This window comes from Chelonia mydas, chromosome 6 (assembly GCF_015237465.2).
Source record: "Chelonia mydas isolate rCheMyd1 chromosome 6, rCheMyd1.pri.v2, whole genome shotgun sequence".
Classification (NCBI taxonomy): Eukaryota; Metazoa; Chordata; order Testudines; family Cheloniidae; genus Chelonia; species Chelonia mydas.
The window spans coordinates 109,796,399-109,822,603 of record NC_051246.2 but is presented as its reverse complement, the minus strand read 5'-3'; the positions used below and the strand labels follow the sequence as shown (position 1 = coordinate 109,822,603).

General features: G+C 44.3%; 1 protein-coding gene across 5 annotated transcripts in view; it reads right to left on the bottom strand.

Annotated features, from left to right (window-relative positions):
• Window positions 1-1,544: 1,544 nt before the first annotated feature.
• Window positions 1,545-26,205, bottom strand: part of SLC25A47 (solute carrier family 25 member 47) — a 55,046-nt gene continuing 30,385 nt past the window's right edge. For 3 of the 5 annotated variants that reach the window (XM_043549955.1, XM_037900944.2, XM_043549957.1), the window contains 6 exons: window positions 19,591-19,624; window positions 8,919-8,962; window positions 8,590-8,661; window positions 7,980-8,162; window positions 6,872-7,142; window positions 1,546-4,373 (listed from right to left, as the gene is read on the bottom strand). In XM_043549955.1, the coding sequence (XP_043405890.1) occupies window positions 4,093-4,373; window positions 6,872-7,142; window positions 7,980-8,141 (714 nt within the window). In that variant the 5' untranslated portion in view covers window positions 8,142-8,162; window positions 8,590-8,661; window positions 8,919-8,962; window positions 19,591-19,624 and the 3' untranslated portion in view covers window positions 1,546-4,092. Of the gene's footprint in view, window positions 4,374-6,871; window positions 7,143-7,979; window positions 8,163-8,589; window positions 8,662-8,918; window positions 8,963-11,595; window positions 11,754-15,490; window positions 15,622-19,590; window positions 19,625-26,205 lie in introns of those variants that run through there. The other 2 variants (XM_043549958.1, XM_007064959.3) reach the window with 2 other exon arrangements.

Genomic DNA, 26,205 nt, shown 5'->3' with positions numbered 1-26,205 from the left:
AAATTTGCACTGCTAGTCTTGAGCAGTGCAAGACGGTATTTTCCTGAGATACAGTACTGGGAGCTGGGGGGATTCGGCTCTGGTGCCTTTCTCTGTGTGATTCATGAGTGGCTCTGGGAGATTCATGAGTGGCTCTGGGAGCATTCGTGCAATCTAGCTGGCTGTGGGGTTGCCACATGCGGTTGTGCTGAGTGATAACAGCACCTGGAGGGGTTTGCTGTTGGTCACTAGCCAAGCATTGTGAGAGACAGCCCAGGCTGGAGAGAGTTCAGGGGGCACAGCGGTCCCACAGCCTCAGGCTGCACCCCGTGGATCCCGTCACAGTGGGTTATTGTGGGAAGGGAGGGAGATGTTTAATGGCTGAACTTAATATCTGATCCAAACCCCATTGCAGTCAAAGAAAGCTTTTCCATTAACTTTAAATGGGTCTTGAATCAGGCCCTTAATGCATAAGAACATGAAGGACTAATTCAATAATCCTGCTTAGAGCTAGCAGACACTGCACAATTTCTCCCTTCCCATCCTCCGAATTCTGCCAATGCACTCGGGTCCTGCAGTCTCACAATTTGGCACAACTGGCAGCTGCTGCTGAGGAGTATGTTGAGTGGTTTTTTAGTATGATGCGGACACATCCACCTGGGACCAGGGGGTAATTATGAAACTTGTTAAAGTTGGGATCTTGCTACCACTTGTTTAAACTTCATTATTTATGTGCTGAAAACTATTGACCTCTCACCCCTGACCTGATTTTGGGAGGTTTATGCCTAAAATCAAACTAAGAAGCTTAAAAATGTTGATAATAAAAATAAATAAAGCTGTAATGCAAGTAGGGGAAATAAAGTGTATAAGTATTTGTAACAGGCTTTGCAAAAAGTATGAGGTGTAATCCGTTAGCATCAAGCCTAAATAGTTAACCTAAGTGCTTTTGACCTAGGGTTATAAGAGCAAAACAGCCTACAAAGCAAAGTGCTTAGTTTTTTCTCCTAAAATATGTCACAGATAAAATCTCACTGGGTTTAGTACACTGAAGTCAACTTTACCAACAGCTACCCATTTATATAGTCCATCACATCACCATAGTATCCGAGCACCGCCAAGTATTTAAAAATTAAATAATCTCCATCTATCTTCCTTCCCAGCCTGCAGGCAAACTAACTTGACTTCCATCCTCTCATATTTAAAGACATTAAAGTATTTCCCTGTACGAGAAAGGTGAAATACTATGCCTCTGTATGTGAGAAGTTAACTGTTTGAGTAATGTGGACTTTTTAATGGTGACCTTTCTAGCTTCCCACAATCCAACTTTAACCATGTTTGATCCACTCTCTCAATATTGCAGGGTATTATGGGTTTATGGATATTTTTCTAATTTCTTTAAAGAACTTCCAATGCAAATTTCTTCTGTTTGTGCAGATTTCCCAGGCAGTGCAGCAATATGTCCTAATTTGTTTCAACAAACTTACATTACTGTAGGAGGAACAGGAACAGTGTGTGCAATTCTGTAACTTTTAACTCAGATGTACAGAATTATTTTGTATTTAAGTATCTAAAATCCAGCTGGAGAGTACTAGAAAGGAATGTGAAAACAGAATGAATTAAACATGTTTGCTGATATAATGCTTTAATAAAGTACTGCAGTGATTTCTTACCAAAAAATATGTTTCTGAAAACTGAAGTTTACATATAACAACAGCAAGATTAATATTTCCCAAAGGAGACTGACAGACTCAAATTTCCACTGGAAAATGTCACTCAACAAATCCCAGAGGTCAGGGGAGAACAGAATCTTCAAAAGTTTCAGTGAAATCCTTGAGAGCTTTTGTCAGATAATGATCAACTGACAAACTTTACCTTGACTTGCTGGTAGTTTGTTCATCTCAGTATAATAAAAATATGGATCAATTGACATGTCTGTGTTTTAATTTCTTCTTTCAGTTCCCGGTACTTAACAAGGGCATCTACTTTCATTTCACACTTCTTTTAGTCCCTGTTCTTGCAAAGACTGGATCAGTCACTCACAGATACTGCTTGTCCAAACTCTGCAAGGCCTGAAGTTGCCCCCCAAAATTTGGATCCTCTATAGTTCCTGTGAATTAAGGATTCCTCCAAGAGATTCTGCTCACTGCATACTGCCAGGTGGACCTGAGCTCAGAGTTAGTCTCCAGCACCCCATAACAGGGCAGTAAAGCTGGAGAGCTATCTACAGATGAACTATGTGGGGGCAGTTAAGGGTATGAAAGCTATCAAAGCTATTGCCACAGTGTCTCCGTAGGTTTGGCATAACAAGAGGAACTCAAAAATGGAAATATGGCTCTCCAGCAATGAAGGGTGGTTCAGAATGACAAATACTCCTTGTGACTAGCCTCGCTAAATTGCCTCACTTCTTAGTGTGATGCACCCTGGAAATCACATGGCAATAGTTGAGAACATTGCCTCAGAAACAGGAAGCAAAAGGCAAGACAAAAATATATGCCGCAGACTGGCCCCTCTATCACAACACTGCTTTAAGTGTAAGGCCATTCACTTCATGGTACAAAAGAGACTTGTTTACACAGAAAGCTGCAGTTTCTGGCAAAAAGTGTTCGGTAATCAGCATGGCAAATGTGTTGTCTTCCTTGTGCTGACTGGCCTTCAGCCTGGATAATTTATCAGAAGAAACAGTTCTCTGATAATTAAATTTGCAATTAATAGCTCATAGTCAAGGCAACATTAAGCAAAACAGAACAGTCAATTCCTGGATCCCAGCATTCACACATCAAAAACACTTTGCTTGGTATATTTGCAATTTACCTGTGTCTTTGGTACATACATAGTGCACAGTGTTAGACTTACAGCAAAAGTGGGCTTGTTTGTTTGTGTTGTTTTATTAATCACGCATGTGGAGTGAAGACCAGTTTTTATTTTGCTAGGCAACAGAGAGGAGAGACACTGAGTGTCCAGGGCCCCTGTTGTCCCAGGGAGTACAGCAGGGTGCCCGCTGACAGGAGGGGCAGTCGGAGAGCAAGGAGGTTGGCAGAGTCAAATGATTGGCAAGTGCAAGCCCAGGAACAATAACTAGCTGCACCAATAGGAAGGGAGATGCCTGCCCCTGGGAGCCCTGAAAGGGGAGGGAGGAGCTATGTTGGAGCAGTCTGGAGCCAGCCACAAAAAGGGCAGAACTCGCAGTGTGGGGAGCTGGTGAATCCCAGGCCTGCATGCAGGGTTCCCCCTGAGAACCAGTCTCTGGGGACCTGGATGCAAAATCCCTCAGCTTAGCCCCTTCTTCGAGGCAACTCCCAGTTTAGAGGGCTTTGTTGGGAAAAATCCTGCCTATTAACCTGTGGAGGAGCTTACCACCTTATCCCAAGTGTGAGTCTGTTGGGCTGCACTAAGCCAAGTCAGCCAAGTTGCTAATTGCTGCTACAGACAATATCATGGTCAAGGACCCCTATAAAGTGCGCGTACCAACCGGCCGCTAATTTTACATTTGCTGCATCAGGTCACATGACTGGGGACATTGACGGATATTATCAGTGTGAGCACCAGTGACCCTGAGAGTAGTGTTTTACCCTGTTATATTTACTTCCTGTTTAATATAATTACTGTGATGAATATATTGTGTGTGTTTGTGTTATTTCTTGGGAGTTGGCAAGTAAGTGGGGGTTACCCATGGTTAGAATTTTACTTCCAAGCTGCCCTGGTGACCCTGCCCTGCCAGGAAGGAGCAAGGGGGGTGGAGGCACCGCCAAATAAATTCATATGGGAATACAGAAGTTACACCCTACTGAGCTGAGGCAGGATCCAGAAAAACACAGGCCTGTCCATCAAAAGCCGTAAAGGTACTTCCACTAAAACAGGTAACCAGGTGAAGAGAGGTGCTACACAAGTTAGATCAAGTTTGTACAAAAGTAGGAGACAACTTGACAAGACAACTAAATGGACAAAATGTAGTAGTAATCAGCCACTTCTCTCCAATTCTGTATTTCACACCCCCATAAGTCTACTGATTTCACCCAAGACCTCCATTGGTGGACTGTTGTTTGAGTGTTCTGTTATACGAAAAGTCTTCTCAGAGGAAGCAGCCACCTTAGAACCGAGTGATGTAATATGCTTTTACTTCATAAGATGGTCTGCAAGTCTCATTACACCTTCATATGTTACGAACACCACCATGTTCACTGGAAAAGCACGAATGCAGTTTAATCCAAGTCCTTTGAAAAGAACTCTTATTCCTTCTTCTTTCACACTTACTCGGATGCAGTGTATGAGTCCTCTGTACTTGCATTGTCCCAAGTTATCTACTTGCAGCCGCGATTTAATTACATCCATAGGAGTAGCTACGGCCCACCCAAACACTCCAGCAGAGCCACCAGAAATAAGCACAGTCAGTATGTCTGCAAAAAGAGAACCAATAGTAGGAGTAATTAACCAGAGCGTGGTAATGATATAGCGGTAAGCATTTCCAGAGAGACTTTTTCCAGCTACTTGTTCAAATCTAACACTGTGAACAGTTTTGGGAGAAGAGGAAAAACTGCAGAAAGAGACTGTTTTACTAAAAATTAGTTTTGTACAGCGTGACTGACTTCACAACAGTCCAAATCAGAAGTAACTCCACTGATGTCAATAGCCTTACAACCGTATAAGTGAGATCAGAGTCTCTTCATGCAGACTTTCCATTGACTTCAACTAGAGTTCTAGCGACCTCAGCCAGTCTACTGGATTTGTCATGCCATATCAGACCATTCTAGGGGGTTGTATTGTTCCCATCACTACAGTATGCAAGTCCATTTACACTATATAACCATTCAAACAGCACTGTTGATACACCATCAAGTTTCAGATGCTGCCTCCAGGTGTGACCAGTGCTTGACCTGATGCTGAAATAAAGTGAAACAAACCTACAATGAACCTGACCATTTATGCAATTCAGGAAGGGGAAGAAGGAATTCCTTTCTGCCCAAAGACAAAGTTGTGTTCTTAACAAAACTGTGCCTTGTAACGTCTTTCTCTAGATCGCAATCCTGCTACCCTGTATTGCCTGTAGCAGTAAATTCTGCAGGATATCTAGCACCTGTATATTCTATATAGTTCCAATGTTTCCAATGTTTTAGATGTGCTACCTTTTGATTTCACAGCATATTCATTTTTTCATGTAGCAACAAGACAGGTGGCTCGGGCCACCTTACCTATTTTCATGTAGCGTTTGTTTTTGAGACACTATAGTTAAGGCTGAGCTGGAGCCTGCCACTACAGGGTGATGAATGCCCCCAACTCAAGGTGTTCAGCTCCTCTGCAGCTGGAGCCCACCACCTGTTTCCAATTGCTTATATAACTGTCTCACCAAGAATAATCTTTGCTGAAACTGCTCACAGAAGGGCTTAGCCCAAGTGGGAGGCATTTTGTAGCCATCTTGGGGTTACTGGCCTATTAGGAAACTTAAGACATTTTTTTGTTTCTGTGTCTGGGATAGTTCAAAGGCCTTTGTTTTCAAACTGCAGCCTGGGCACGTCGCACTTGCAGTGCTGCGGGCTGTAAGAATGCTTGGTTTGTGTCACTCGCTGGAATTCCTCCCCATCGCTATCTGAAGAGGAGGTGCCTGGCTTGAGAACGAAGCATTCCAAGTGTACAGAAGAGATTGCTACGCATGGAATAATTACAGCCTAATGAAGTTGGTCTGATTTCACAATCCAAGCAGCGTTGAGGGCAACACCACCCAGATGGGAAATTGCTTAAGGAAGACTCATATCCTGCAAGAAGTGGTGGATATGATACACTAGCTGGCCCTCCTCTCTCTAAAACCCCAATTTTTCAAGGGACTGAGGGCCTGCCACTCTCTCTGATTGAATTAAATCCTTTATTAAAGGGTTTATTCAAATGAGAGTTGAGGCCGCTCGGCACCTCGTACGATTAACCCCTTAGTACAGAACCAGTTCCCCATGTATTACTGCAGGACACTGTGCTACCATAAATTGGATGGTTCCAAACCCTGGCAGTCATTAAAAACTGCACGGCGTATTATCTAAGAGTAGCGGTGTCATCCCCAACATGTTTAGTCAAATTTCAGTTCCATTCTTCTTATAGTAAGTAGCCTCTGCATCTTCAAATAAATATGACAATCTTTGCTTCTTATCCTAAACGACTTTAGTCAGATTGTTTTGCATTTTTAAAATTGCATCCTGTTTCATCCCAGAGGTAGCTGCATTTCATAGAATCATAGAATATCAGGGTTGGAAGGGACCTCAGGAGGTCATCTAGTCCAACCCCCTGCTCAAAGCAGGACCAATCCCCAACTAAATCATCCCAGCCAGGGCTTTGTCAAGCCTGATCTTAAAAACTTCTAAGGAAGGAGATTCCACCACCTCCCTAGGTAACCCATTCCAGTGCTTCACTACCCTCCTAGTGAAAAAGTTTTTCCTAATATCCAACCTAAACCTCCCCCACTGCAACTTGAAGCAATTTATTCTTAAGCAATGTGATTCCTATTGACTGGGAAACCTGTTTTGGGTAACCACTACATGTCACTTATTCAAGGAATCCCACCCTACTTTGCTTAGCTTGCGGGGTCTAATTAAAGGGTGAACAAAACTATACTGAAAGGCTTGCTGATACTTTAAAATAGTCACCTCGTACAGATTTCACTATATATAGTTTGTGCATTCAGTAAGTAAATCATTTTGGGAGCCACTTGGATGAATGGTACTATGTAAATGCAATAATTGTAAGCTTTGTGGTTGAAAACCAATGCACAACAGCCTATAATAAGGACCTTTTATGAGTCAAATTTCCAAGGAGATAGATAAAAGGAATATATACTCAAAATATACCTTCCCTGTTAATGCAATATAAATGAAGCTATTTTTGTAGGCAATCCTGAACTGTTTTCTCCACATACCTGGTTTATTTTTTCCAGCTGGAGTAAACCAATCACACAGGATATTATAGGTCAGGAAATACGTTGCAAATGAGTGGCAGTCCCTGCACAGTAACGCAGAACAACCTTTGTATAGACCCCTAAAACCTTCCTCTTTTGCTATCATCCTCAGACAATGCACAGGTCCTTGATACTTCGGCTTGGGGAGGTGAGAAGCTGTAACTGAGTAATGTGATTGCTTCTGAGTTTGCATTCGAACTTTAGCTGTTTCGGTAGGCGATGTTAGCACCACCTGGGAAATTAAAAGAACGTATAACTTTTAAACTTTCACAGTGTTTGGATTAACATCATTATCCTTCCTGAGCCAATGAATCACTCACACTTGACTTTTCCAGGCAACAGTAGCAGTTTTTCAGCCTAAGGCTAGCCAGTCCCAGCCTCCTACAATTCAACTGAGCACGCTCTAAATCATCATAGAGCAATTGCAAGACTAAAGTCTGGAGCTGCCTAATCATGAGTTAGGAGCACACAGTGGAATGAGAGGCAGGCAAAAGTGGTGCACTGGGGCATAGGAGAATAGGAACAAGCAGTCAGGCCATTAGGGAAGAAAGGAGGGAATCCTAAGCTAACAGTACATTATACCAGTCCTAGCACATGTGTCAGTGGGCTGGAACCACTGTTATAAACAATACTAGAAATTAAACTGAGATGAGAAATCTTTGCTATTTGCTTTGCCTGAATTAATCTGGGCATTAAGTTGCTCTATACAATGTGATCTGCTATGAAAAATTATCTACTGAATGGTCCACCAGATGGGGCAAGGAAACATACACATGTAACTCGTGATAAGTGTTTTTTAAATACTTTAATCTTCTTCTCTAAAATAAAAACAATGTCAGGTGCCCAGCGATACTGAGCCAAACCAAACCAGCATGTGGGCACAACAGAGGAAGAGTAGAACCACTTTTTTTTTTTTTTAATTCTGTTGCAAGATTCCAAAGGGTTATTATAAACAGTGGGTTCCAATGACCTTCCTATAAGGACTGAACAAAAGCTATTCACTCTCTTTCCAGCCTCACATATATGGAATTGGGACCTTTCTTTGTGGTCTTTTTTGTGATTTACCTACCCGAACAGCACCAGTAGCACATCCAGCAAGAGAAATATCCACCTTTGATGGCTTCACATCTGAAGTGCCATATCTTAATCTGCAGATGTTATAAAGGAAGTTTCTGTATGCTCCAAATGAAAAAGAAGAAACAAGCGACACTGTGGAGACTGACAGTGACATGCCTTTGTAAAATCCCCATGCCTAGTTTGAAAGAGAGAGAGAGAATGGATTAGAAAGGAAATAGCCTGTACTTATGCAAGTACTTATCCCTATCCAGTCTGCTCTGAAACGCAATCCGTTCACTGTAGAGTCACCCTCAGCCTGCAGTTAGCTTTCTTAACAATTTAACAATAAAATAAAGTTCAACCTAAGTCTTCTCCCCAGGGCTGGCTGTTTGTACAGTCCCCATTCAGGGTCGACCAGTCCAGACCCTAGGTTTTCTTTGGTCACTTCTGAGATCTCTCCTCCCTTCTACCTAGAATGGAATTGATGGGCTGCTTTCAATATGAATCAGCAAGACACACTTAGCAGTTCATCACCTGCTAACAAGTGGGTTCACAGGATCATTGTTCCGGTTGTTACACTCGCTTTTATGATACATGTAATGTATTAAACTAGATGTGCTTACTTTCTCTGCTTTGTATGTTTCTCGAATGCAGTGCCAAATTCCATTATAGCTCCTCTCCGTCTGAATTCTCACCTTTCAACAAAGGACATCATATTCAGAAAATATTAATGAATACATTAATACCATACCATTTTATTTGCAATAGAATCTTGTTCTCAAGCAGACAGCAGATACTATCAGATATTAATTATAGAATATATTTGCATAAAGAATGTGAAAGAAAAATTTAAAGCATTCAGTTATATCACTGATTTACCAAATGGGGAGAAATGTAGAGGAACAGGCAAGAGCAAAAAGTTAAGTTTTAGAAGTAAAGTTAAAACAAATACCTTTACTGTATCCAGTGGATAACCCACAACAGCACTTAAGCCACCTGAAACAGATATTTTATTAAACAAGGTTAAGAATGTACATAATTACAGGACCAATTTCCTTATGCAAAGGAAGTCATTAAATGAATTTCAGTGAAATTCAATTCCAGAAAGTTTAGTTGTTTTTGATACCATATCTCTAATTTGTAGGTAACCAGAAAGTCTAAGCCAAAGATCAAGTTGCAAAAAAGAGCGGCTGAGACAAATTAAAAGAAAAACTTTGGAGTGGCAAAGGAAACATCCCAGAGGTAACAGAAGCATAATGCAGGCCAGGTTTATAAACGAAAAAGTAACAAGTGTTGCCATGCACAGTGCTAATGTCATGGGCTGTGGGCTGCCCTGTTGACATTGGACTTTAATTGTCTGGAGTTGGACTTTAGTTGTCTGGAGTTTTAACAGGAGATGTCAAGAAAATAGTTGATTGTTTCCTACTCCCCTGCTTTTTGCATGTCCTTTCTCATCTTAGACTGTAAGCTTTCTGGGGCAAGGATCAAGGCTTCATACATAGCACACTGTGGCTCCCACTTCATTGGCAACATCTAGGCCTCTAGATGTTACTGAATAACCCCTACTGGAGCCTCTAGATGCTACTGTACCAGAAGTAGTAAGTAATAACGAATGAAGCCATTCAGATATTAACCGAGGTTTGCAGGCTACAGGTTCCAGCCAGCAATACGCCATCTTGATCTAAGCAGAGGTAGCCAGTGATTTCATTCTATAACTTCATAGGGCAATGTTGGAGCACATTTTGGGCACTCTTCAAGAGCTACCTATGAAGCCCCAGACTAGACTACTCAATGGGAGTTAAGGGCACCCAACACCTTCCAGGATTGAGCCCATAAAGCAATAGTCACATTTGTGTGTTTTACATGTGCAGTGAACAAATACACTATACTGCAAAGAAAGGTGAACAAAAACAAAGGATTAATGCTTAACCAGGAAACAATCCTTGAAAAGGAGCCAAGCTGATTTTAGAATCCCTGCACTGTGATGTGATGCAATGTCAGGGCAGTAATGCTGTGTACAACATAGAGCACAAGCCAAATGGCTGCTTTGCAAATCAGCATGGCAGAGCTGACCTTAGGCTAAACTGCCCTTGTTGTTTCACCTTTGGCAAGCTTAAAGTGTCACCCCACTGTGACAGTACTGAGGAGGACGAATGATGGAGTATGCCCAAAGTCGAATGACGGGGTATGCCCAAAGTCAGGCTGGTCAACAAAGCTCGTCTGGACACAAGCTGACCTTTATTACCATGGTGTGACAGCAAAGACTGCTTTTAACATTCAACAGGGATTTATCTGCCCCAAATATAGACACACAGGAACATTTCTAGATCTTAAAATAGTCACTAGAGATGGAAGCTCCATCATTCTAGGAGGCAAAGTTGCTGTCACAATTTGGGAGGGTGGGCAGTGACAAGACACACCGTTTTCATGTAGGTTGCTTTACTTAACAAAAACAAATAGATTTTCATTACTGCCATTATGGCCACCATATTTCTCAGCCAATGGTTCTAAATGTCTCACTCCTCTGTTAAATGACACTACATTAATGCAAAGTATTTTTTGATATTACAGCTGACCTAATGGCTAACTTCTGGTTAATACATGAACTGCAAGTGACCTCAAAGGAAATCTGGCTCAGTAACAATGGAGCCGTAACAAGGGGACATTTATAGTGGCCAGTCCTGTTGTTTTGAAAGCAGATTTAGTTGTCTTAATGTATTGTATAAGCCCTTTCAGGGAGCAGGGAAATTACACAGATCTGTTTCCTGGAGGTTCACCAATTAAAAGGTGTTTGTAATTTAGCTCTTTCACAAAGTTAGTGTTGGGTGCTGTAGTCTTTGCACAAGACACATTTCACCTGAAATAACAAGGTCGTCTTGGTAACTGACTAGCACTACTACATGGTGAAGTAAACAGCGTCTGTTTGACTGAGTCACCAAGGTTCCCAACAGCTAATCCTGTAGTGCAGCGAATCCTGTAGTGCATTGTAGACAATACTGGACAAGATTTACATGATCCTAATTGCTACTACTAATTGCTATGCTTTGGCTCTCCGGTGCCTCCAGAAGGCGGCTCCTCCCTGCCAAGCCAGGGCACCGCTTTTTGGCACCCCCAACCACTTGGCACCCCAGGCGACCGCCTAGTTCACCTAGTGGTTGCACTGGACCTGCCCACATCCCTGGGCAGGGTTGAAATCTGAGCAAGGCCGGGAGCTTTTCCTCAATGCCAGACTGACTGCTGCCCTGGCCAGAATCCTCTGACTGGGGAAGAGGAGTTAGCAACACGGACACCTCTCCTTGGTACATTTCCCACAGCTTCATTTTGGCTCCTCTCTGCACCACAAGCCCCAAAGTCTACCAAATTCCAGGTGTGCTTTTTATTCTCCTGAGAAGGGATTACGCACCCAGGACATGAAGCTTTTACACATCGGAGGTGTCCAGTCAAGTTTATCAAAGGCTGTGGAAAGCTGCAATGCTGTGAACTACTGTCACTTTCTATAAATAGTCCTGGACAGTGATAGCAGGAGCTGGCTGTACTGTTTACACCCGGGGTCTCAAACACGCAGCCCGCGGGGTTATTTTCTGCAGCCTGCCAGCTCCCCGCGACCCCCCTGCCTCCCCAGTGTTTACCTAGAGCGGCTCCAGCCCGGCTGCCTGCCTGCCCTGCCCCCGCGCCGCTCCAGGAAGCAGCTGGGACCTGGGGGGGGAAGGGGGGGACAGGGGTCTGCGTGTTGCCCTGGCCGTTCCTCCAGGTACCTCCCCCGAAGCTCCCATTGGCCACGGTTCCCCGTTCCCGGGCCGGACCTGCCCCCCAAATCCCTCCTGCAGCCGAAGCCCCTGCCCTGAGCCCCCTGCTACACCCTGCCACCCTGCCCTAAGCCCCCTGCCGCACCCCTCCTGCACCCCAACCCCCTGCCCTGAGCCCCCTGCTGCATCCCACACCCCTCCTGCACCCCGACCCCCTGCCCTGAGCCCCCTGCCACACCCTGCACCCCCCCCGCACCCCCTGGGGGCATGGAGGGGGCGGAGTTGGGGTGCGGATTTTGGGGAAGGGGTTGGAATGGGGGCAGGGAAGGGAAGAGGCAGGGCAGGGGCGGGGCCTCATGGAAGGGGTGGAGTGGGGGCGGGGCCAGAGCAGCAGTGGCGGGGAGGACGTGGTCAGTGGTGCGGCCCTCAGGCCAATGTACTTGTCCTCATGTGGCCCTCATGGTCATTTGAGTTTGAGACCCCTGGTTTACACAGCAGAACCAAACAAGAGCAGCTCTGCATAGAACACATAAGGGAGACAGAACCTATAAAAATATTCTGTTCAGTAAGGTGGTGCCTGTCTGCTGTAAATTGGATAGAAGATAAAGAGTGAAATCAAGTTAAGGACCCATCTGGGTTTTAATAATACCTAGCTTTTTTATAGAGCTTTTCATCAGTAGATCTCAAAGCGCATTACAAAGGAGCCCAGTATCACTATGCTCATTTTACATATGGGGAAATTGAGTAACAGAGCAGTGAAGTGACTTGCCTAATATCACCCAGTGGCCGAGCCAGGAACAGAACCCAGGTCTTCTCAGTCCCTGTCTTTGTGCCCAATTTGGCTGGTTTTTTGGTTTTTTTGTTTGGGGTTTTTTTTGGATGTACACAGTTATCACAGCAGCTTGTGTTTCCCTGCGCCAGTAGTTCCTGATATGAAACATAGCTGGGGGTCCTGTGAGGATATGGATCGAGAAGAAGCAAACTGTGCAGGTAATCTTCAATGAAAAAATAACATAGTGGAAGACAAATTATAATTATATTAACACAACTGACTGCAATAGCTATACGTGAAATCCTGGCCTTGCTAGCACAAGGCACATAGAGAAGCAACCACCCTGGCTCATGGGTGCTGGGGAAGGAAGATAAGCTCTGAAGAACTCCTTTTGGCTGCTCTGCAAAGGAGCAGTAGAGCATAGGAATTGCTATACCAGGTCAGACCCCTGGTTCATCTGATCCAGTGTATTCTCCCTTTATGGACAATTATAGAGTAACCTGCCCATAAGGGAAGTTTTTCTAACCCTGGGCAGTGTGTGGTTGGTTTATATAGCACCAGCTATTGATGGTAGCAGTTGGCAGGGGAGCCAGGACATGCCCACAGCTGACTGGTCACACTTCCCTGAAGGCTACAGAGCAATGTGGACACACCTTGCCTTCTGCCTAAGAGAACAGTAGGTCTCTATACCTCAGGCAGAAAAGAGCCCTTTCAGTCATCTCCACCCTGGCCTGGGCACCTGCAATATGCAGGCCAGAAAGCAGAGGTGGACCCAGTTATATATGAAGGGATAAGCTTTCTAGCACCTCCAGCCCATGTCCTGATTACTGAAGATCTTTCTGAGCAGTGGACATGTTTACATTGGTTTCACGTTGCCAACATGTGATGTCACAAGTGCAGGTATTGTGCATCTTCTGATTTCTCTCAGGCATGTCTCACACTGTGTCACTGTGCACTGAAAGCTTCCCTTGATTCTGATACATTTAGAAGCAACAGCAGTGGGAAGAGCTGTGCAGTAGGTTGTGTGTGTGTGTGCACGTGCACATGTGAGGAGCTGCACAATAGTTCTGTGCATGTTTGTGCTTGTAGATAACTTATCACCTTGAATATTTTCAACATAGACATCAGCCAGGATTTTAAGGGGGCTGTGACTCTTTGCTATTCTCCAATAGGAGCCAGGCAGTGTTTTCTCCAAAAAGCGAAAACACATCAAGGTCTTAGGAGTGCAGTTAATTAAACAGAAACGCTGTGTCACCATTTAGTTGTTTTGATGCAAATTGTCTGGGTTTGCAACATATTTGGAAATGTGAAAATACACAAGACGAGACTGCTTCAACTCTTTAACATTTGTCAGAATCAAACACAAGCCATACACCAACTGCAAGGCTCAGAGAAAGTCAACCACAAATGTCTGTTCTCCAAGAAATCTCTAATCTGGAAAACACCCTTCAAAGAGATAATGGCATCATCCACATCAGACTGGTAATGATGGGCATTGGGCCAATCCCTGACGTCCTTGCACAGACAAAATTCCCACTGATTTACATTCAAACTCTCTAGGGTACTGGACAAAATATCTCAGAGGAGCTTGCTTTCTATAGGCATTGCACATCATAGAAAAGCAGCGAGTTTGCCTTAGGTAGCAGCTAGGAGGATTCTGTATGCATAGCAATGTGGTGCATTTAAAATAACCAAAAGTATTTCTGATTACAACCCCAAAGGGATGGACCACTCCTGCAATGAATCTGCGTAGGGCAGGATCCAACAAGTACTGAGTGCCTTCCATTCCCATTCCCACAGATACACTTACTGCACAGCTGCTGCCCAATGTGGCAGTCAGAACCAAGGCTTAAAGAATCTCTTTCACAGCCTTGCCCCAACTCGTCATTGTCAACCATATCCCTCCAATGCCCAGGCTCCCCAAACCACCACACAGTCTGAGGTGACTGAGTACAGAGAAGGGAAGGGAACCACAATGAAGGGACTGAATCCATCTCTCCTGCTCCTGCAGTCATTCCAGATCCCACCCAGGGCTCACTGTACCTCCCAATTATCACATAGAGGCAGACCTTAAGTATGTTCTCCTACTTAAAACTCTACATGGGCAATGAGCCTCTCCTGAACTGACCAGCAAAGGGCTGCCAAAGTTCAGAGGATCTGGAAGCCTGGTTGGAATTGTTGGTAGCATATGTCTCAGCCATATGCCAAATTTGTCTGACCCTCGCTAGCAAAGATGACACTACATTTCTCCAGTTCTGATCAATCTTAGCCATTTAGCGCTTTTCTCTTTCAAAATCTCCCAGGTAATTAGACCACACTCTTTGCTGATCACTTGCCGAATTTCATTGTTTAAAACAAAGCAAGCTTTCATATGTACAAGCACTCTGAAAAAATCTAAAACTAAGTGGTGCCTTTTAAAAAAATTGGTAAACAATTTGCTCCCAGATCAACTTCTGCTATGCAACAAGTCTGCATTGTAATAACCCCTGAAACTGCAAATAAAGATCAACTTAAAGTTATCCAAATGTCACTAATCCAAACCTCCTTGTTAATTGAAACAGTCAGTTCTCCGCACTATTAATTATACTGAAAATGACCTCAGTTCTTCCTACTCTTACTGCCTAACTGTACTCCTAGGATATCAGATAACTGAGGCTGTACCACACCAGCAGTGTCTGCCAGTATCTGCATTCAATTTGTTCCATCTTCTTGTCTCCTGCTGCCACGTGTGGGTTTTCATGTTGTTTTGCTTAATACTTTTGGAATTAGACTGGGCGTTGCAGAGCAATAACCTTAGCTAACCATACGTTTAACTATATTCACTTAACAGCTCTGTAAATTTGCTGGTTCTTTAAATTAACAGAATACGTTTTTAAAAAAAGAGATTTCTCAATAAATCACTGAAAGACCCTCAACTAGAGCATTGCCATTTGTGGCATTAGGAGCTGCCTTTAAATTAACAGGAAAAACAGCTTTCATCATACACCATTTTATTTCTTTATTTACCTCCAATGGCTCCAGCAATGAAATCCATCTGCACAAAGTCTGCTGCTTTGACTGCCTAATCAAATGTTGGGATTGTAGAGGAGGCAAGGAGGAAAATTCAGCCTTTCCGTGCACAAGCCAGCTTCAGTCCTTTGGAAATTATATAGTTCGTAATATATTAAGGCTAACCCTGCTAACTCCACCTTCCTCCAGAGGTTATGTACTCTGGGGAAACTTGATGAACTATGCATGTGCAGGGAGAGACAAAGATTGAATTGGTTCCAAGAATATTGTGAATAAATAATCCCATGAAGAGGTGAACCAGAACATTGACCTGAAACCTCTATTCCAGTGCCTTTTACCCTGCAAATCTCTAGGTGACCGGCCTTATAAAACAATGATGATGTTGAACATGGAGCTGCCACATCATCCCTGTTGTATGAATTAACCGCAGGAGATGGTCTCTTCCATAACTCGCCCAGGTACATCCACACACACACAGAGGAGTGGAGATTTTGGGAGAGTCCCCCACAAGCACTATTTCAAAGTAGACTCCCTTCCCAATCCAGGGCAAAGTATGTCACCCCCTCTTCCCTTGCCATTCATCCTGACCTTCCTCCTTTCGACCCTGGGTCTTCAGCCTTGCACAGCGCTTAACTCATCCTTGCCAACTCTTAAAAACAGAGGTGGATACAGTTATATATGAAGGGATTGGCCATGGCTGAGTGGTGCTCATAAACACCAGGGAGCTCAGCTTCGGAAAGGGGGAGCACTCTGGAGCTCCAGGAGGTGACCTCTCACGTGGGAGCTCTAGGGGAGAAGGAATGGGACAGAGGACTCTCCATGGAAGCAGTTCCTGAGCTCCACAGTTCCTGAGCTCCATGGAAGCAGTTCCTGAGCTGCCACCCTCCCACCCACAAACCTGCCCATCCTGTTGGGGAGCAGGGAACCAAATCTGCAGGATGACTTGTTGAATGTTGGTCATACACACGCATGCACACACACAGCACTACATCACTGCATCCAGTTCTGGTGTCCACAATGCAAGAAGGCTGTTGATAAACTGGAGAGGGTTCAGAGAAGAACTAAGATAATTAAAGAATCGGAAAACCTGCCTTATAGTGATAGACTCAAGGAGCTCAATATATTTAGCTTAACAAAGCGAAATCTAAGGGGTGACTCGATCCCAGACCATAAGCACCTATAGTGGGCTCTTCAGTCTAGCAGACAAAGCAAGGCATAACAAGATCCAATGCCTGGAAGCTGAAGCTAAACGTAATTCAGACAGGAAATAAAGCACAATTTTTAACGGTGAGGCTAATTAACTATCAGAACAGTTTACCAAGGGGTGTGGTAGATTCTCCATCACTGGTAATTTTAAAATCAAGATTGGATGCTTTTCTAAAAATTATGCTCTAGCTCAAACAGGGATTAATTCAGAGAAGTTCTATGGCCTGTATTATGCAGGTCAAACTAGATGATTACAGTGGTCTCTTCTGGATTTATAATCTATGAATCTGCAGATCATGGGATGGGGTTTAGAGGATCAGTGGATGCAGCTAGAACACTTGTAGATTCCAGACCACGTTGGGGAGAAACAGATTAAGTTTGCATTGGTTTGGGTGGATCTGAGCTAAGGAACTTGGGTCAACCTCATCCCAAGCATAATTCATCAAAAGTCAGTTGAGTTAGATTAGAGATAAATTTGGCTCCTTAGCACAAGGGTTGCAACCAGCTTGTAACAGTGCTTGTAAAATGTCCTATCATATATAAGCACAGAGCATTGCAAGTGCATTGAAGCTTAAGGCATTCCAATTAGAACACCTTTTCACCTAGGCTAGGACCACAATGCAAACTGTACTGTGATCTCATTCCCTGTTGGCCCTCAGCTTAGTACACTCAACATCTCCACCAAAGATGCCTGTTTTGTCTGTTCTCTGCTTCCCAAATAACATCCCGTATGACCGGTCTATCCAGAGAGACTGGTGCATTGACATTTCCATATGTAAAATTTATGCCTGAATTTAGGCTAGCAAGCTAAGAGATCCATTACACAATGTTTGACCACAGGCAACCTAACCGGAGCAGCTTCTGTGGGACCAATTGTGCATGTCCATCAAAGGAATTCCCTATGGGAAGCAACCCAAGAGATACCATAGGAATTTTAAATGAGCAGTCAGTGGAGGTTTTAGTGGGGGGATGTCTTCTTACTGCAAAAGCATATTGTAGAGGAACCATCTCTAGAACTCTAGGGAGTTGGTTGCCCATCCTCCATTCCTTTGCCGTTCTGCGTAAAGGGTCAGCGCAGGTGCAATGCTGGTAGGTTATACTGCGACAGGCACACCTGTCCAGTAGGAACTGGACTGAGACCATCAGCTCTTTTCAGATAGGCCCCTGAGCCAGCAGGTAGCAGAAACTGCCAGTCATCTCCTATCTGGACAACACTGATGTTTATGACTTAGAGGTGGTTAATTTTGTATCTCATTTCTGATCCCGAGTCATCTAGTCCTCCAAACCAACAAACATAACCCAAATCAAACCTGGACTATTTTGGCTGATCAAATAGACTGTATCAAAGGTAACAATACTGATATCAGCTGCTTATCAGGCAAAACAGTGGAGCTTTGGTCCAGTGCCCTTTCTGAACTAGAAAATGCAAACTGAATTTTACCGTCAGTTAATTGTTTATCATTTTTGACACTTTGAATATTTTCTGGGGTTTGGGTTGGTTTGTTTTCCAATTATTTTAATTCGGGGGGAGACGGAGGAGTGGCTTTAATAAAGATTCATGCTGGTGCCAGTAATTTTTCCATGCTCAGACACTGTGGGGCCAAGGGAGCTAATCTCTGAAAATTTACCATAGCTAGCAAAGTTCAATGAGATAAGAGAAGCCAACACTAAACATTGTCAATGTAAACGGTTCAATAAGGTTAGTTGGAAGTGGAAAAGTAACAGCCTGTGAATGGATGGTGACTGTTCTGTGCTATACATGGAAGACTGACCTCAGACCTACAGGAGGGGAAAGGGGAAACCAAAGAGGGAGAGGGGTCAGCTCATGTGATACATCCCCAAATACAGCCTCCTGTTTTGCACAGTAGAACTGCACCAGTTCTGAGGCCCAGGGGGCATCCATATCTGTGGAGGAGCCGGCTGGATTTCCTGTGAATGATCATGGAAACCTAAGTCGTGATCCTGTGAAGTACTTAAGCATGTGCTGTGCCAACAGGACTGCACATGTATTCATGCGCTTTGTTGAATCAAGGCCTGAATCACACATTTCTAACAGAGATTGCACCAGGTCACATAGGGTTGCCAACACTGTATTTCAAAAATAAGGGACTATTTTCTTAGCATCCCTACCCCACTTCTCCTCCCAGTATTATTATTATCATTATTATCAATAAATAATAATAATAATAAGCATTACTCACTACATATTCCAGGGGTATTTCCTGATGCTTTTTGCAGCACTCAGCAACTCCTGATCTTGCTGTACAGAAATGAAAAAAATAAGGGACTATTGGCAACCCATTGGCGGACCCACCTGAGGGGATAATTGCACTGCCCCTCCTTCTGGCATACCTATTTCACTGGTAAGCTGAGAGCTTTAGTCCCCAGTGCTATGGCTCTCATCCTTTTCACAAGCACCAAATTCACTTCAAAGAACATAGTTTGGATAAATATACTTATCAATGTCCCCTTGTAGCATCATAGGTTACAGAAAGTGGGGAGTGGATGGGAACTGAAGATTATTCAAAAGATTTATATCAAATTTACATTTTTTGTCAGATGGGCCATTATTTTCCAACGAGAAGAGAACTTTTACTCCACAATATAATACAGCATGAACGCAAAGAGAAAAGTAAAATATTACCTAGGGAAGGAGCAATGTAACTGCTACACATGTGCTGAGTTATTCAGTAGCCATCCCTTTTTATATTTAGTAACCCTACATGATTTATTAACAGTGCTTCACCCACGGTCCACGTGATTAATCAAACATTTCCAAGTATGGTAACGGGTGTCTTCATTTGCATTCCTTCCATCATTCTTTCACAAGCAGCTGCCTGGGGCAAGTGAAAAAATTCACCTATTCCTGCTATCAAAGAGCTGTCACTTACCTCCCTGCCACCATTTTGAAACCAGTATCAGAACCTAGAAATAGCAAAGAGAGAGAGAATATTATCTAATGGAATTTTCTGACTCTCAGATATCAAGTCATCAATATTAGATCTAACAAATATGTCACCCTTGAATTGTACAAGCCTAATCAAGGATTTTTACCTTTATTAACTGTGAATAGAGATGGTCAAAATGTGATTTCTCCCTCTCAGGAAAACAGAAGAACATAAAATGGCCATACTGGGTCAGACCAATGGTCCATCTAGCCCAGTATCCTGTCTTCCGACAGTAGCCAGAGCCAGGTGCCACAGAGGGAATGAACAGAACAGGTAATCATCAGGTGATCCATCCTGTCGCCCATTCCCAGCTTCTGGCAAACAGGCTAGGGACACCATCCCTGCTGATCCTGGCTAATAGCCATTGATGGACCTATCCTCCATGAATTTATGTAGTTCTTTTTTGAACCCTATTATAGTCTTGACCTTCACAACGTCCTCTGGCAAAGAAAAATGTTGAAGCTGTTCTCATCTCACAGGGTGAAAAATGGGCCTATTTTGTCATGAATTTTTTGCAATCATTTTCATCAAAATGTTTATTAAAATGGTGATTGAAACTAGGGCTATGACAAATGAAAGAATTTTGATAACCATTCTGATAGTGGTTTTCACTCATCATTTTGAGAAAACAAATATCATGAGAAAAGAACATTTTTATAAGGTTGACAATTTTCCACCCCCCCAAAAAAAAAATCTAGTTAAGAAAAAAAGCCATTTTTAGAGAAAATTACTTTAGGGTTTGAAAAATGTCAACTAGTGCTGGGAATGGCTACCCAAGAAGAAGCTCTTTCTGGGGGACAGACTGCAGATATTTGTACTGGCATAGCTATACCAAAGCATCTATGCTGGTGCAAACTCCAAGTGTATACACACTGAACTGGTGTAAACTGGAGCTGCAACATTGCAGCTTATTCTTGAATCATAGATTCTAAGGCCAGAAGGGACCATTAGGATCATAGATGACTGGTGCCTCCCCATACTGGACATGTAACTGCCCCCCCCCCCACCCTCGGATACCAGGGACAGGAGCTGAGCATGCCAGGTGAGTGACAGGGGGCTCCGGCTCGCTCAACCCCTGTTCCCAGCAGCAGAGCCCTGGCAGGGTGCGGGCCGCTGCTGCCTCCCAGCCAGGCTCTCTCAGGCAGAAATGGCTCCGTCCTGCTCCCTGCCCGGCTGCCAGGGAGAGCGGCTGACCTGACGAGGGAGAGGTGCAGGGAGAGAAGAACAGACCTCCTCTCCTTCCCCACCTCCGGCAGGCCAATCGAGGGGCACTTGACCCTGCATGCCCCCCACACACATCGCCTCTGATTAGGATCGTCTAGTCTGACCTCTGGTATAACACAGGCCGCAGAACTTCCCAAATTTAATTCCTAGGGCAGAGCTTTTAGAAAAGAGATGGTTACTCACCCTGTCAGTAACCAAGGTTCCTCAAGATGTGTTTCTCTACGGGTGCTCCACTGTCGGTGCGGTAGCACCCGTGCACCTGGAATCGGAGATCAGCAGCAGCAGTGGCCATCAGACTTCACATGCGCACCTCCCTCATCTCAGGTCGTGAGCGGGACATATTATTTTAGTGTGGGCAGCCTGACCGCCCCTCCCACCCCCGCCCAGTTTCTTCCTGCTGCTGAGCTTATGTTTCAGCTCCAAAGCACAGTGGAGGAGGACAGGTACTAGAGCACCCATAGGGACACACATCTAAAAGAACCTCAATTACTGCACACGGTTAGTAACCTTCTTTTCTTCTTCGAATGATGACCTATGAGTGCTCGACTGTAGGTGACTAGGAAGCAGTGCCCCAATAGGAAGGCTGGGGCTTTGGAGCAGCATTTCCTGCAGATGATAGGACAGCATGCCCTAGGACAGTATCTGTGGCGGCGGTGTGAGCGATGGCATAGTGATGGGGAAAAGTGCCTGCTCATGCCCATGTGGCCACTTTGCAAATGTCAGCAGTTGGGACATTATTGAGAAAAGCAATGGAAGTGGCAAGTGGAATGTGCTCTAGTTCCAGGAGGAGATTGTCAATTGTGTAGTTGATAGGATAGATGTATACACTGCAAGATCCACTTGGAAAGGCGTTTCTTAGAGATGGCTGCGCCCTTGGATCTTTTGGCCATTAAAAGGAATAAGCATGGCAATTTTCGGAAAGGTTTAGTTCTGTCCAGGTAGAAAGCTAATGATGTGCAGCGCTGCCTCCTGTTGGTTGCTATGAGGCTTTGGAAAGAAGCAAGTCAGGTGGATAGATTGATTAAGAGGGAAAGCAGATGGTATCTTGGGTAAAAAATTTGGGGTGAGGACATAACATAACTTTGTCTTTATAAAAAAGTGTATACAGGGGGGCATGTCATAAGTGCTCCAATTTCACCAATCCATCCGACACAGGTAATAGCAACAAGAAATGCTGTTTTCATAGATAAGTGAAGTAGGAGCACATTGCCATTGTTTCAAACACAGGCCTAGTAAGAGAGCGTAAGACAAGGCCAGGGTCCCAGGCCAGGGTTGGATCTTGTATGTGAGGGTAAAGGTTTTGAAGACCCTTCAGGAAACTTTTGTTGAGTGGGTGTGTGAAGACAAAGTGGTTGTCTATGTGGCAGTGATGGTTGTGATGGCAGCCAAATGCACACAGATGGAGCTAGTGGATAATCCCAATTGATTAAGGTTTAAAATAAAGTCCAGGATAAGTGGTAATGGAGCACTTGTTGCATCGACATGATGGGAGACGCACCAGCATGGGAATCTAGTCCATTTTTGGAAGTTAGTGTGTCTAGTAGTGTCGCGTCTGCTATTCAACAGTACCTGTTTAACTGCTTCCGAACAGATTATTTCCGAATCCCAGAATCATGAAGGAGCCAGGCTTTCAGGTGGAGCAGTTGTGGATTGGGATGGAAGATGCAACCCACAGCCTGTGAAAGGAGTCACGGACTCAGATGGCAAGAGATCAGAGGGCATATCGTCATGTGAAGGAGGTAAGTATACCAGATGTGTCGTGGCCATGTCCGAGCTATAAGGATGACAAGGGCTCAGTGCTCCTGTTTCTTGTGGAGCACTTGAAACAGAAGGGGAAAGGGAGGGAAGGCATAGAGTAGTGGCGCATCCCATGTGATGAGGAATGCGTCTCCCAGAGATCCATGTCCCAGTCCCACCTGGGAGCAAATTGAGGGCAGTGGGCGTTTTGCGGTGTGGCAAAAAGATCTATGGTGAGGAATACCCAGTGGTTGAAGATAAACTGAAGGATTTGCATATCCAGTTCCCACTCATGAGCATGGAAGAATCTCCTGTTCAATGAGCCTTCAGTGTTGTTCCCCAGTGTCCAGGGACGTATGTGGCTGAGATGGTGATGTCGTATTGGATACACCAGTTCCATAATTTCAGCGCATCCAAAAAAAGTGGGACTTCACTCCTCCTTGCCTGTTGATATAAAACATGCAGATGATTTGTCCATCCGTCATGACTCTGATGGTGCAATGTGAGATCAGTGAGAGAAAATGCGGACAGCTCATAGCTCTAGAAGGTTGATGTGTAGGGTGGGTTCGACTAAGGACCATCTGCCCTGCACTGTATGAGTGTGAAGGTGTGCTCCCCAACCGAATAAGGTTGTTGGAATCATGGTCGGCGGGTGCTGGTTGAAGGAAAGGAATCCCTACACAGACATTCTTGGGCTATGTCCACCACAGTAGCGAGTCCTTGAACTTCTTAGGCATGGATAAGAGTTTGTGCAGGCTGTGTCTGTGAGGGACATATATTATACGTAGCCCCACTTGAAGACATCACCTGTGTAACCGAATAACCATATCCTTTGCGGGGACATCATATTTTTTGTCTGCCCATTTGCAGGTCGGAGGGATGGATGTCGGGGTCTGCCAAGCAGTTTAGTGGGATCAAGAAGGGCATCATTAATCGGGAGGGCTATTGTGGAGGAGGGTGTGTGCAGGATATTGAGCAGTTTATGTTGCTGATCTTGCACTTCCTCCAAAGGAATCTGGAGGGAGTCTGCAATCCTGCGATATAATTCTTGAAAATGCTTGAAATCAGCAGCAGCAGTAGGAGACAGAGGCATGAGAGCCTCATCAAGGGAAGAAGAGGAGAAATGTAGTGGAGCTTCCTCTTCCTTTTCTTCCTCTTCATCTGTTACCAGGGGAGGCTTGGTCTCTGGTGGAAGAGAAATTGGTGGAGAAGGCAAAGGTGTAAATCTCTGGCTTTGCTCCAGGGGAGGCTTCCTGAACTGGGCTCTGTACATGGACCAGGGGAACCAGTATGGCCAATGTGGAGGGAGTGGAATGTTTGGGGTTGCATCCACAGTGGTCCCTACCAGGGTTCTGGTCCAGGAGTGGATTGTGAATAGTAAGGACATGTAGAGAAAGTCATTTGTGCCTGTCTCAAACAAGAGGGTGTGATGGAGCACTCCTCCTCCTCTTCTTCCTCCTTGTCACTGGGGAAAGGAGTTGTGGTCCTCAAAGAGAAAAGGAAAGAATGTCATGAGCCCAGAGAGGAGGGTGGAAGTGGTAGAAGGTCGAGTTTGAGCAGTGGTGACTCAGGCACGTCAGATACAAGTAGCTTTTTAGGGCATCTGAACTCCTGAGGAGGAGGTAGCAACATCATCCGCACTCATGCATGAATCAGTGCAGAGGAAGAGATACAGTCTCTTAAGCAGCCAGCAGGTGGAGCTGGAGACTTGCCCAGTGCCGACGGCTTCATAAGTGCCAACATTTAGTGCCCAAAGTTGGTCTGTCTTGGTCTCCAGAGCTGAGAGATGGTGCCAAGGGCTGTAGGTCTGCCCGGTTAGGGTCTTTAAACTGTTGTTTTGTTCCAGGACTAGAGGTATTTGGACAGGCCCTGGAGCTATGTCCCCTGTCCAATGATGTCTAGGTGACTGACCTAGCAGGGAATGGTGTTCTAGCGGGCAGTGCCTCAGGGAGTGATGAGGGAGCTCATTTCTTCTCGTCAAAGCAGGAAAATTGCATATGGGGAGAGTCCGGGCCCTGGTCCAATGCTGGATGCAGTTATTTCTCCATGAAGAGAATGTCCCAGTCTTTTCTAACTCTGGCACTCAAGTCGTGGCAGTGGGAACATTTTTGTCCTTCTGCCAGACAGCGAATATACTGTGGGTAGCCATCTGTTACCGGGAAGGTGAGTTAGCAAGAGACATACCTCTTAATCCAGGCAAAAGGGCAAGGAAAAAGCTTCCCGGTCGGGTCGGCAGGAAGCGGGGAAATGAAAACCTAACCTATGAAGTAATGAGTAGGATAAAGCGAAAAAAATTTTTAACACAGAGGAAAGAAAAAGAAGGAAGTACTAACTAAACTAAAACTGACAGGTAAGGCACTATCTAGTCAAAAAGAAGTGGGCTCTGCTGCAGATTCTATCTCAGACCAAAGGCAGTAGAAAAGGAACTGGGGTCTGGCTGGACCACACAATGTTATATACATATGTCCCGTTCACGGCTTGCGATGCTGGAGGTGCGCATGTGTGGTCCGAGAGGCACTGCTGCTAAAGATCTCTGATCACAGGCACGGGGGTGCTGCCGCACCTACAGTGAGCACCCATGGGGACATCACTTGACGAACATCCAGTCTTGATTTAAAAATTGTCAGTGATGGAGAATCCATCACGACCCTTGGGAAAGTGTTCCAGTGGTTAATTACTCTCACTGTTAAAAATTTACACCTTATTTCCAGTCTGAATTTGTCTAGCTTCAACTTCCAGCCATTGGATCAAGTTATACTTTTCTCTGCTACATTGAAGAGCCCATTATTCAATATTTGTTCCCCCTGTAGATACTTCTTGAATTGTGGACACTAGAACTGGAAACAGTATTACAGCAGTGGTCATACTAGTGCCAAATACAGAGATAAAAAACCTGTCTACTCCCACTGGAGCGTCCCCTGTTTATGCATCACAGGATGACATTAGCTCTTTTGTTTGCAGAGTCACACTGCGAGCTCATGTTCAGCTGATTATCCAGCATGACTCCCATATCTTTTTCAGAGTCACCTCTTCCCAGGATAGAGTCTCCCGTCCTGTAAATATGGCACACATTATTTTTTCCTAGGTGTATACCTTTACATTTAGCAATATTAAAACACATATTATTTGCTTGCACCCAGTTTACCAAGCAATCCAGATCTCTCTGTATCAGTGACCTATCCTTTTCCTTATTTACCCCTCCCCCAGTTTTGGGGTCATCTGCAAACTTTGTTAGTGATGATTTTATGTTTTCTTCCAGGTCATTGATAAAAATGTTAAATAGTATAGGGCCAAGAACCACTCCCTGCATGACCCCACTGGAGATTCCCCATTTACAGTTACATTTTAAGTCCTATCACTTAGCCAGTTTATAATCCATTTAATGTGTGCCATGTTAATTTTAGATCATTCTAGTTTTTTGACCAAAATGTCATGCAGTACAAGTCAAATGCCTTACAGAAGTGTAAGTATATTGTGTCAACACTATTCCCTTTATCAGCCAGATTTGTAATCTCACCAAAAAAAAGATATCCTGTTAGTTTGACAAGATCCATTTTCCAAAAACCCATGTTGATTTCCATTAATTACATCACTCTC